The 12574-nt window shown below is 41.3% G+C and overlaps 1 protein-coding gene across 1 annotated transcript in view; it reads left to right on the top strand.

Moving 5' to 3' along the window:
- LOC117872446 (collagen alpha-6(VI) chain-like) overlaps positions 1-12574 on the top strand; it is a 127471-nt gene that overhangs the window by 72660 nt on the left and 42237 nt on the right. The window contains exons 24-31 of the mRNA XM_034760901.1: positions 1179-1241; positions 1426-1488; positions 2395-2457; positions 3673-3735; positions 4469-4519; positions 8560-8595; positions 8712-8774; positions 9152-9214. Coding sequence (XP_034616792.1) covers positions 1179-1241; positions 1426-1488; positions 2395-2457; positions 3673-3735; positions 4469-4519; positions 8560-8595; positions 8712-8774; positions 9152-9214 — 465 coding nt within the window. The remainder of the gene's footprint in view (positions 1-1178; positions 1242-1425; positions 1489-2394; positions 2458-3672; positions 3736-4468; positions 4520-8559; positions 8596-8711; positions 8775-9151; positions 9215-12574) is intronic.

Consider the following 12574-nt stretch of genomic DNA (forward strand, 5'->3'; position numbering starts at 1 on the left):
TACTAGTTTTAGGTAGGGTTGCAAAGGAAAAGAGAAAGTGGTAAGGAAGAAAAGAGAAATAAAGAAAAAAGGGAAACACATAAAAAGAGAGAATTATCTCTGGGCCTGATCCAAAGCCCATTGAAGTCAGAGAAAGCCTCCCATTGATTTCAATGGGTTTTGGGTCCAACTCCAATGTGCCTTTTCTCATACAAGGCAGCCTTGTATGAGAAAATCACATATACTGCAAAATATAGAGGGACATACATTTTTCTACAGCCGGCATTGTAACAGATGTCCAATGTTGCAGTATCTTAACTTTGGCTACCACTAGGTTTGTTCAAATCCATGTGTGTTTTTTTCTTTTTCTTTTCATTTGATTTCTGTCCCAGTTCAATCATAGTACGAAGAGGGCAGAATTCTTCAGAACTGCGGAATATAGTGTTTTAAATCCAATTTTCCCCATGGCTTTGTTTTTTGGAATTGCCTGAGTTCCAAAGAATCCTTGGACATATGTTTATAATTTCCCCAATGAAAGAACACCCCCAGTGTTCCCCAGAACTGCTTAGAGCTAATTCATACATTTGACTCAGTCCAACAGAGACAATATGAAGAGATCTTTCTCACGGATGTCAGTTGAACTGACTCATGTGCAGATGACAGCTTTGTGTGAGTGATACTCCGCTGCTGATCTTAAAAACTAACAACTTAATTTTTCCACAAAGATTTGGGGTGCAGTTTTCTGAGCAGCTGGAATTAAAATGGGAGGCATGTATCGGTGTCCACCTCTGGGAAAACTCTCAGTGCTGGGCTAGATTATGAGCAGTCTGATATAGGTGTGCATGTGGAGAGGGAAGAAGGCTCAAGAAACTCTCCACTCCCACCACCCTTGTTGCCTCTATACTGTGGCTAGTTATAATTCTTGCACTGACTGAGTGGGCTGCACTAGATTAGTGCTGACATTGACACTGTTGAAATGAATTCATCACCATGTGAAGCAAATACAACTAGCCTTTCCCACTCCCTTTCCTCCATCCATCTCAGACCCCCAAATAGCTGATGTTTCTTCAGTGGTGGTTGATGCTTGCAAATCACTGTAGCCTTCTGGAAACGTCAGTAATATTGCTTGATCAGTTTATTTGTAGATGTAAACGTGTCATGAAGTAAAGTGATTTTTTTTTCCTCTCACTTTCTGGCAGGGTGGGCAAGGAGATCGTGGTGAACCCGGTTATCCAGGAGATCCTGGCCTACAAGGATCACAGGTAGCAGAAAGAAAGGCTGAGTTATTTTACATGACATGTATGGAGAAAGCATGCCGTTAGGTTCAATTTTCTATTTTCCTTTTGGAATATTTTGTTCACACCAATTTCAAATATCCTGGGTGAAATTCTGCCCTGGCACATTAGCAACATTATACATTTTTTTAAAATGTCCTTTATCTACCAGGGTCTAAGAGGACCACAAGGGGTCAGAGGCCCTCCAGGACCACAAGGAATACCAGGCCCTCAGGTTAGTTTTAAAGAATATATCCTTATTTTGCACCTTTTGCTTGTCAACTTCTCGACAGTGTGGTTTTTCAAAATTATATTTGGACCTTTGTAAATAAGGTCTATGTAAGTGGAGGATTTTTTTGCTATAACACCTAGTAATGAACATTCAAATGAGAGCGTTACACTAGTCATTTTAGACCATGGTGCCAAAATAATGGACTTGAAAAGCAAATGTTGGTTTGTAAATCAGGAGAGAAGAGAAACTTTGTGTTACTGAGCTCTTTCATGGTTACAGTGAAAACACTTACGTCCAGATTCTGCTCTCCGTTATACTGGTGTATACTGGAGTAACTCCATTGCTTGCTCTGGGCATACACCAGTGTAACTAAAGGCAGAATCTGACCCTTAGTTAGTAAGAGTTTTCATTTGGGAGTGGCTATAGGGACTTGCCCATGAGATTCAAGCCTGGAATCTGGTGAAAGACTAGGGAATATTAGATGCCGTGGGCTGAATTCTGTTCTCGCTTACACTGGTGTAACACCGTTGACTTCAACAGTGTTACTGTGGAGTTACACCAGTGAAACTCAGTCAGGATCTGGAGCAATATATCAAGATTTAGGCATAAACTTCAATTGTGTGATGAGACTCGTGCTTTCAGTTCCAGTTACTTTGTGGATGTATAGCCTCTATGATGCTTTAACAAATAGTATTTTAGGAGTATTGGAAATCTCAAAGTGTTTACATGGAAAAGAGAAAAGAATTTGCATGGTTGTCTTTTGCACATCACTATTACTGTGGTTCCTGAAAGCTTTGAGAAATGCCACTAGATGGGCCAAATGTAATGAATACTTCTAGAGCCATTCCAAGCTCTGGTGAACATTAGCTTTTCTCTAATGCACCCTTTAATTTGTGTTTCTGATTGTAGGTTAATCCAGGAACACCAGGTGCAGCAGGCTCTCCTGGGAATCCAGGGCCTAGAGGACCAAAGGTAAGCATTTTAAGAAGTACATTGCACTTCTGCAGCACCTTTCATTCAGTGATCTCATTGAACTTACAAACACAAAACCCCTCTGATAAAGGTAAGTATTATTATAGTTTACATATGGATAAATATGGGCAGCGAAGCTTAGACCTAGTGTATTTAGGCACTTAACTCTCTGATTTCAATGGGAGTTAGATACCTAAATGTCTTTGAGGATCAGGGCCTAAGTGACTTATTCTAGGTTCCCCAATCAGTGGCAGAGCTACAGTAGGATGATACATGTGGAACCTGACTTCCCATTTCTTGTTCTAATCACTAGATACCTTGGTTCCCATCCTGGCCTGGGTCACTCACAAAAAGCTCCTGCATGCTGGGGTGCAGGTGTAACCCATAGATGAGTGTGTTACAGTTCCCCCTCTGTGCCCAATCAAGCAAGACAGTGGCCATCACATTGGAATCCACCAAGCATGCGTACTGTGGGGATGATTAGGTCAAGCGGATATTAGACCAAATGGGTTGAAATCCACATTTTTGATCTGATATCATGTTAGGAGGTTTTGATTTATGATTTGTTTCTTTGTAAGACTTTTTAGCCCCTCCTTTTCTTTCATTGAATTACCTGTGGTAGTATCTTTGATATGTAGTCTAAATCTATTAAAGAAAAGCAACCGTATCATTTATATATGGTGTTTCATCCAAGGATTTCAAAGTGCTTTACCAGTATTACTTAACTCAGCCTCTCAACTTCTCTGAAGTAGGTACTGTTAAACTCAATGTGTACAGAGGTAGACTAAGGTAAAGATAGTGGAAGTGAGAAGACCAAAGCTGGGAATAAAACCTAGAAATTTTAACTCCCTGTCTCCAGCCTGTAGCCACCAGATAATGCTGCTTCCTACTGGAATAAGTCACCATCTAAGAAGTGCTGTGCCACACTCAGTCTCCTTAGTTTGGTAACAATGGGAATTTTGCCAGAGTAAGGCCTGTGGGATTTGGCTGCACGTGTGCACACAGCATTGCCTTCCAGTTACTATGAGACGAAGCCCCTGTAAAAGCTTTGAGTCTGGTCTGCAATTGAACTTTTATGACTTGCATCTTTTAATCTGCAGAAAATGCAAGCACAACTCTTACCTCGGTGACCGAACCCCTTGTACTAAAAACAAAATGCTCCCTGGTAAGCCAAATATAAAAAGTGTAATATCTTTTGTATTTAAATTATAATAGGGTGAACCTGGAGATCCTGGTGAGACGGGTCTGCTGGGACCCACTGGCCCAAGAGGCACGCCTGTAAGTTTTGCTCTTCCGATTCGGGTTCTCTGTGTTAACTGCTGGGAGTTGTGAGGCCTTGCAGTTCATCTCATTTTCTTTTTCATTCTATTTTTGTCCATTTGGGATATTTTAAAATCTTTTTGCTCAGTTTTCAGTCTTCACACTAACATCACCACCCTCTTGGCTGTGTTATGCTGGAGGTCGGACTAGATGATCATCAGTGGTGTGTTCTGGTCTTAGTGTCTATATATCTTTAGTTTGTTGCAAGGAAGACACTTGTGCTTTTTCGGCCACCCATCACACAGAAGAGCAGAACAACTTATTCTCACCTTCAAGTCACTATCTTACAATCATATTTATTTGTTATGGAGTCCAGGCAAATGAATATACCAGTCAGGATGCCGTCTCCATACAGGACCTATCCTCTTCTCCTTTCAAGAGCTCCAGGGGAAATTTCTTTCGTCATGGATTGGAGAGAAGAATTTTGCCCTCGGACCCCTGGAGGAAGAGAGAAAATATAAGTGAGGTGCCCTGTAGATTGGAGAAGAGGATATTGGCTTCAGGCTGTATCCTCTCTTGATGGCTTCTGCCATAGCTGCTAGACTGTGTCTGTGACACCCTCCGCTACATAATCAGCCATAGCTGCTAAGGGGCCAAAATCATGAGCGATCCTTTAGGCCAGTGGAGTATTGAATATACAGCTAATTCTACATTTGAAACTAACTGACAGTATCTTTTCCAACCCACGCAGGGCCCAGATGGCAATGATGGCTATGGTCCTGCAGGACGCAAAGGAGCAAAGGTGAGATCAAGCAGAGGTCTCAGTCATGGAATGTCACGCCTAATAAGATACTAGTCAGATTTGTTTGTCGTGACCAAGGAAATTTCAGACACTGTCCGAGTCCCTCCCCAGAATGTGAGAGGCTAATCCCATCCCTGGTTGTGTGTACCTGTGTATCAGGCTTTCTGAATTTGGAGCTGCAGTAGTGGTAGTGACCTCCAGTTCTGGCTCAGTGGCTCCTGGGACATTGCCCGGGTGCAGACACCATTCACAGACTCCAGCAGTCAGTAAGGGTTGGAAGGAGAGCTGTCTCTCAGCCCCAAGTAAGTGGTGGCATGTATCTGTGTCCCTGCAGGAGGAGTCCTGGGAGGGAACTGTTGCTCAAAGAGGTGCCATTCCTTCCTTGTTGTGGAGGTAAAGTGGGGGATTCAGTTTATTGTACTGACTTTGGGGATACAGCTTATTTCCCCTCCCCCGAGTGCACCCAACCAGCTACTCTAGCTGATATGTGGAGGGCAGAGCCAAGGGTCTTCCCATTTCCTGCCCCATCCAACCGATTTGTTCATTGAGGGAAGTACTGGTCAAGCTGCTTCCCTGTCTGTAGTTGCTGGAGAGCAGTAGCTATCTGAGGAGCCATTACTTGGTTGAGCAAGGGTATCCGAGCAGAGAGGGAGTGGGAACTTGCATCCCCATGCGCTTATGCTCAGCAAGGAAGAGTAGGGACCATCTAGCCCTAAGTTAATATTTATTTACAAAAATAATTAAATAATCTCTTCTAAAAATATAGAAACCAGTTACAATAAAAGATCCAAAGTAAAGGCCAGGTCCAAAGTTGGTATAATTCTGTGCAGCTCCATTGGAATCAATGGATAACTCCTCTGCGCTAAGAACAGGAGTACTTGTGGCACCTTAGAAACTAACAAATTTATTAGCGCATAAGCTTTCGTGGACTACAGCCCACTTCTTCGGATACATATATGCCACAAGTACTCCTGTTCTTTTTGCGGATACAGACTAACACGGCTGCTACTCTGAATCCTCTGCACTAGTTGAGGATCTGGCCCTCTAATCTGTGAACTTTTCCCCAGATATTTGTATTTAGTTGTTGTTTTTTTGTTTTGTTTTGGGTGTGGACACAGGAAGGGGGAAATTTGAGCAAAAACAGCTTGTGACGCTCTCGCTCAATTCCCTTTCCTGAGTAAACAGAGAGATAGCATTGATTTGCTAACAAAAAATGTGTAACACATTGCAAGGAACCACTTGAAAAATAATCCAACCATAAAATTTTACAACAATAATAATTCAAAAATCCCATAATATTCATCCCAATCATTTTGAATATTTATCACTCGGAATAAAGAGAAAACCCTGCATACAACAAATGATCATAAAAGATTTCTGGACACCATCCACTGAAAACTGGATTTAAGAAATAAGAGAGTCTATCAACAGACAATATTATAAAAATCTTTTCCAAAAATAAATCTGAGGGGAATAGATGAGTATCAATCTCAGAACTTGCTCCACTGCATCTGCTGTCTTCTGTGTAAAAATTTTCTCTAGTTAATCCCCAACAACTGTTCTATTTAAAGGTCATAAGCAAAAAAGAGACAAAAGGAAGGACAAATGGAAGGAAGTTTTTCAAAAATATAGAAAGAACCTGCAAGCATACCCACGTTAGCTGTTAATATTGATATTTACCTGTTTTTACCAGACTGCTGCAGTTAGCCTGAGCTCTCTTAAGGGTGATAATGGCAGCTTCAATAGAAATTGCTCCCTGGATGTTCTGAATACATTTCTATTGGTTAAATCACTTAACCCCTTGATAGCTACCTTGGGCCTTGTCTATATGAGAATCTCTCTTATTGAACTTAAATCTGTTTTAAAAAGATTTAAACTGGTTCAAAACCTGATGTGGACATGCTTATTGCAATTTAGCTTTAGTCAGTAATATAGCAACCTGCTTGGAGGGAGGAGCACAGTTTGCGGGAGGGAGGAGTTTGGAGGAGGCACTGGAAGTCAGTTGCTGTGCTCATGGCTAGAATTCTAGCTGCAGTTGCAATATCACTGTAAACAGTTCTCTTAGGGTATGTCTATACTTACGCGCTGGTTCGGCGGCAGGCAATCGAACTTCTGGGTTTGATTTATCGCATCTTGTCTGGACGCGATAAATCGAACCCGGAAGTGCTCGCCGTCGACTCCGGTAATCCTGCTCGGCGAGAAGAGTACGCGGAGTCGACGGGGGAGCCTGCCTGCTGCGTCTGGACCGCGGTAAGTTCGAACTAAGGTACGTCGACTTCAGATACGTTATTCACGTAGCTGAAGTTGCGTACCTTAGTTCGAATTGGGGGGTTAGTGTAGACCAGGCCTTAATAAAGAGCCAGTGTAATTTTTACAAGCATGGAATCCTTTCATGTTATGACCCAGCATGCTGTACATGAAACAAGGAATAGAGGAATTGCCAGACTGGATCAGACCCAAGGTCCATCTAGTCCAATGTCCTATCCCTGACTGTAACCAGCACCAAATGCTCCATAGGAAAGTTTAAGCCAGGGGCTCTCAAACTGGGGGTCAGGACCCCTCAGGGGGTCACGAGGGTATTAAATGGGGGGTCGCAACCTGTCAGCATCCACTCCAAACCCCGCTTTGCCTCCAGCATTTATAATGGTGTTAAATATATAAAAATGTAATTTATAGGGGGGGGGGTCGCACTCAGAGGCTTGCTATGTGAAATGGGTCACCAGTAAAAAAGTTTGAGAATGACTGGTTTAAGCCCTGCAGTAGGCAGAAGTGAGGTAATCTGCCCATACATCATATCCTTTTCTCTAAGCACTAAAGATTAGTTCTGAAGCATGAGGTTTAATATCCCTTGCAAAAATGTTATTAAATATGTTAACTCCGGATATTCTTGTTACCAGTGTAAATATCCAGTCCCTTTTTGAACAGTTCTTGCCCTCAACAACTTCCTGTGGCCATGAGTTCCACAGCAGAAGGGGGAGCCAGGGCTCCATCCACTCCCTACCCTTTCCCACCCTTTGGGAGAGTAAATGGATAGCAATCTGCCTAATTGTTAGGTGAGCTTGGCCAGTTCTAAGCCTTATGTGAGCCATACAAGGTTCCTTATTTCCCTTCTCCCTCACAATGTGCCTGGCCAAAGCTGAGGCAGAATCTAATCCAAAAAACGGTTGGGATCCTCCTAACAACAAAGGGAACAACCTTAAATATAGTCCTCTACAAAGGTTACTATAAATTGTATAGGTTCACTAGCTAACTTACACTTCATTAAATGCAATGTCCTAGGAAAACAAGCCTACCATGCAAATGGGAATAAATCATTATGGTAGAATCATGTTTGAAAGATCTCTTGTTCTCACACAATCTCATTTTGATGGTTGTGTGAGAACAATCACTATGTTCAGATTCAGAAGAGTGAGCTTCCTAAATCAGACACATGCATGGGACAATCTTACAAAGACACAGAGCGAATTCTGCTAGTTTCTTTGTCGGGAAAGGATGTACTTTAGCTCTGACTGGTACCCATGGAAGCTCTTAACATTTCTTACCTGCAGCCAAATAGCACACAAAAGATTGTGAAATAATTTCCTTCCTTTGAAAAAACATAAACACGACAACAACATAACCCTACTTCCGATCTAACACTTGAACCTGAATGCCCCATTGATTGATATAAGGGAGGGGCCAACACATTGGTACCATTAGGAAACAACTCCTGGAAAGTGAGCTTTGAACCATATACTATGGTCACATGATCACTAAAATAGAATTCCACTTTATTTCACTAAAAAGGAAACAAATTTAATAAAATAGTAATTAGAAGAAAAATAAAAACTGTTGGAAATATTTAAATTGCTGTAGCTTTAAATGGGCAGAATGGAATGGTTCCATTTGAGGCTGAGAAATGGCTGCTGTAACTTAAATTGACCGTAACTAAGAAATCCTTACATTTTTTCTGATTAAAAACAAAATATCTTTTTCGAATAAGGAGCAGTGAAAAGATTAATAAAATTTTAAGGTCTATTTCTCTTTTTCCCCAATACCAGGGAGAATCTGGATTACCAGGATACCCTGGTCCACAGGTACAATAAAATGGATATTTTCTGCTTTTGGTATATATTGCTTTGCACTGTGTGTGTCTATATTTTTTGTGTGCGTGTCCTTCACTACAGAGATTCTGGTTTTGATTAACTTGTAGGGAGAAGATGGTGATCCAGGTAGTCAAGGAGATAGAGGGTCCAAAGGAATTAGAGGACAAAGGGTAAGAATAATAAACACTCTTACTCTTTCTGATAAGTACATGTGAAGGGGGCCTTGAATAAAGTTTCTAGAGTTTAGTCCCTAGTCAGAAAGGGAATGAAAATCAGTCTCATTACTTTATTGCTTCAAGGTCTAAGAGGTATGATGATCTCAGTCATTAATGTTCTTCAATGATTTCTATGACTTATGAGGGCTGTTCTATATTGTATATTACTCTATCTTTATTTAAATTGCAGTAGCCAGCTCCTCAACTGGAGTTCAATGAAGCTATGGAGATTTTCATCAGTGATGGATCTGCTTCCATGTCTGTCCTTATAAACACTGAATCAAAAAACTGAAAATTTAACTTGGTAACTATTCTTGAGTTTCTATTTTTAGGGCAATGCTGGCTTTCCAGGTTCAAAGGGAAATCCAGGGGACCGAGGGCCACCAGGACCACAGGTACCACATTTAAAAACTGAATATTAACCTTGGGATTTGGGATTAATCATGCATTTGACAATGCTGCTTACAATAAAATGTAGTTCACTAATCAGGCATGCATAGACAGATGTATCCTGCCCTCAGCTATGCCAAAGAAAACCTGGAATGGCATGGGTTTAACTGAGGAGAGAATTGTACCTTCCCCATTCTTTTCTCTCCCAGGGAAGATAAAAATTGATTTAAAAAATTTCAAAATTGGATTTTTATTTAATTTAAATACATTTTTCTTTTTAAAAACAAACCTGTTTAAAATTAAACTTGAAATTATGACAACTTGTGTTAAGGCCAAAATTTACTATAGTCTATTGAAATTGTTTAAATAAATACATACAATGTGGCATCAATGAGGCCACCTCAAATATTAGAGTGCTGCTTTTTAAATTATCTACACAATTGGGGGGAATATCATTTATTTCAATGGGAGTTAGGTACTTAATTAGCTCTTTACCGTCTGTAATATTTTATGAATATTATAATCTTCTTAGATCTCTAGTGGGATTTTCAAAAGTGACTGCATCTTTAAGCACCTAAATACCTTTGAAAATCTGGTCTGTGATAACCCAAAACAATCTGTGAATTTACTGACTAAATTAATACGACCTTTGTTTAATAACTCTATTAGTTTACATGTAAAATATTTTAATAAGTATAAAAAGTAGGATTTGAGTGGTTTAAAGTAATAACAGACAGAACAAAGTAAGTTACCAAGCAAAATAAAAGAAAACATGCAAGTTTAAGTCTAATACATTAAAGAAACTGAATACAGGTAAATCTCACCCTCAGAGATGTTCCAATAAGCGTCTTTCACAGACTAGACTCCTTCTTAGTCTGGGCCAAATCCTTTCCCCTGGTACAGTTCTTATTAGTTCCAGCTCAGGTAGTACCTAGTGGATTTCTCATGACTGACAGCCCCCTTTGTTCTGTTCCTCCCCCTTTTATAGCTTTGGCACACGGCAGGAATCTTTTGTCTCTCTGGGTCCCCACCCCTCCTTCTAAATGGAAAAGCACCAGGTTTAAGATGGATTCCAGTACCAGGTGACATGGTCACATGTCCTGTGAGACCTTAAGCCTCCATTCTTTCCAGCCTGGCTTACAGGGACACAGGAAGGCTTACAAGTAAACAGAGCCATTTACAACCAATTGTTCTAGTTAATGGGAGCCATCAAGATCCTAAGCCACCATTAATGGCCCACACGTTGCATAATTACAATAGGACCTCAGAGTAATATTTCATATTTTTTGTTTTAGATACAAGAACGATACATTCATACAAAGAGGATGAACACATTCAGTAGATTATAAGCTTTGTAATGATACCTTACAAGAGGCCTTTTGCATAAAGCATATTCCAGTTACATCCTATTCATACTCATAAGCATATTTCAATAAAACATATGAAGTGCAACATCACAGAGGGGACTGAGACCTGGAGGTCACCCAGCAAGAAGAGTTTCTGAGCTAGGAATAGAAAAAGGTTTCTTGAGTCCTAGTCTAGTGCTCTCGTCACTACCCCACACTGCCTCCCTAAAGAAAGAATTAACTTACTTTAGGAACTAAGAATTCTATCATTCACCATTTTAAAAAATAATGAGAAATGCAAAAATTAAAGATCTGAATAAATGTATGTTAATCAGTATAATTGCTTAAAAATGTGTGTAGCGATTGTGTATCCTCCTGGTGAGCAAAGGGAAGTACCAAATGTAGTGTAAAGGCTATCCTGAGTTGCAAAGCAACATGTTGTAATGGTTACCAACCAACTAAATGAACCTTTCTTTAAATACAGTTGCAAATCCAGTTTGCTTTAAATCAGTTATTTAAGTTAAGGTTTCCTCCAATATGATTTCAGATGATTAAAATTGGTGACTTAAATCACTTTCATTTCAATCAGTCCTCCCTGCTTTGTCCTTAAGGGAGTCTGCTGCCTCACACTGGAGCAGGATCCTTGTGGGGACCCAGGACAGGGGGGTCCCTCTATGAAGGAAGGGAGCTGCCTGAAATATTTTCTGAATATTATATGTTCCATCTGCTAGTTTTATAGTTCCTATGCAGTGTTTCTCAAACTGCAGTCACCGCTCGTGTAGGGAAAGTCCCTGGTGGGCCAGGCCGGTTTGTTTACCTGCTGCATCTGCAGGTCTGGCCGATCTCAGCTCCCACTGGCCGCAGTTCGCCGCTGTAGGCCAATGGGAGCTGCTGGAAGCAGCAGCCAATATGTCCCTCTGCCTGCGCCGCTTCCAGCAGCCCCCATTGGCCTGGAGCAGCGAACCACGGCCAGTGGGAGCTGCCATCGGCCGGACCTGCCGACACAGCAGGTAAACAAACCGGCCCGGCCCACCAGGGGCTTTTCCTACACAAGCGGCGACCCCAGTTTGAGAAACACTGTCCTATGGTGTTTGCTATATAATTACTTATGGGTAAATTGAGGCATGGGTTAGTTTGCATGTAGACAGGAAAGTGGGCAAACATTGCTGATAGCTACACATTCGCTGATACCTAGAGACAATACAGGTGTTGATCCCTTTAAAGATTATTTCTGACATGCTGGGTTCAACACTCTTGGCTTGACACAGAGGAGGGGGAATTCTATTCAGATGTTGAAACAAAGAACTTCAGAATGGAGAAAAACATGAGCCCCTGAAAATGAGGAGAAAGAGAGGCAGAGACTGCAGGGGTACAGACTGTCCACCCAGTCCCAGAGATAGGAATGTTTGGATATGTAGGCCTGCCTACACTTTAGGTAAGACAGAAGCATGCAGACTGTTCTGTTAAATCCTTTTTCTTATTATGCTGCGTTCCTACAGATAAGATTAAACAATGCTTTGTTTTGAAAAGGCTGTTTGGGTCCCTATTTCACACACTAGTCAGAGTTCCCTAAGGGGAGTCTTGCAGGGCAGCAAAATACAGTTGGGCCTGCTGAACAATCAGGATTGGTACACAAGGTGCTGTACCCTGGCACCCAGTCCGAGAAGGGGAGAATCATGGGATTCCACCCCAGAGAGGCGAAGGCAAGAGGTCTGTCACCTGGCGGGGTTGCACTCGGATACCAAGAGGGGTCGAATGTGCAGATATATCTAAACTGTGACACCCTCTTCTAGCAAGAACTTTGGAAATTAATATAATCCTGAGTGATGCCACTTCACAGCAGCAGCAAATGCTGAATTTAGGTAACATGCAGGAAAAACTCTTTGGAGAAAGTACGTCAAAGTGTCAGTCTTCATCTCAACTATGCAACAGTCTACAGACATTCATTTTGGGAAATAGTCTGGACAATCACATTGGAAAGTCATCAATAGTTGTCAAGAAAACAACACGTGTGCACTA

Source organism: Trachemys scripta, chromosome 2, assembly GCF_013100865.1.
Source record: "Trachemys scripta elegans isolate TJP31775 chromosome 2, CAS_Tse_1.0, whole genome shotgun sequence".
Lineage (NCBI taxonomy): Eukaryota > Metazoa > Chordata > Testudines > Emydidae > Trachemys > Trachemys scripta.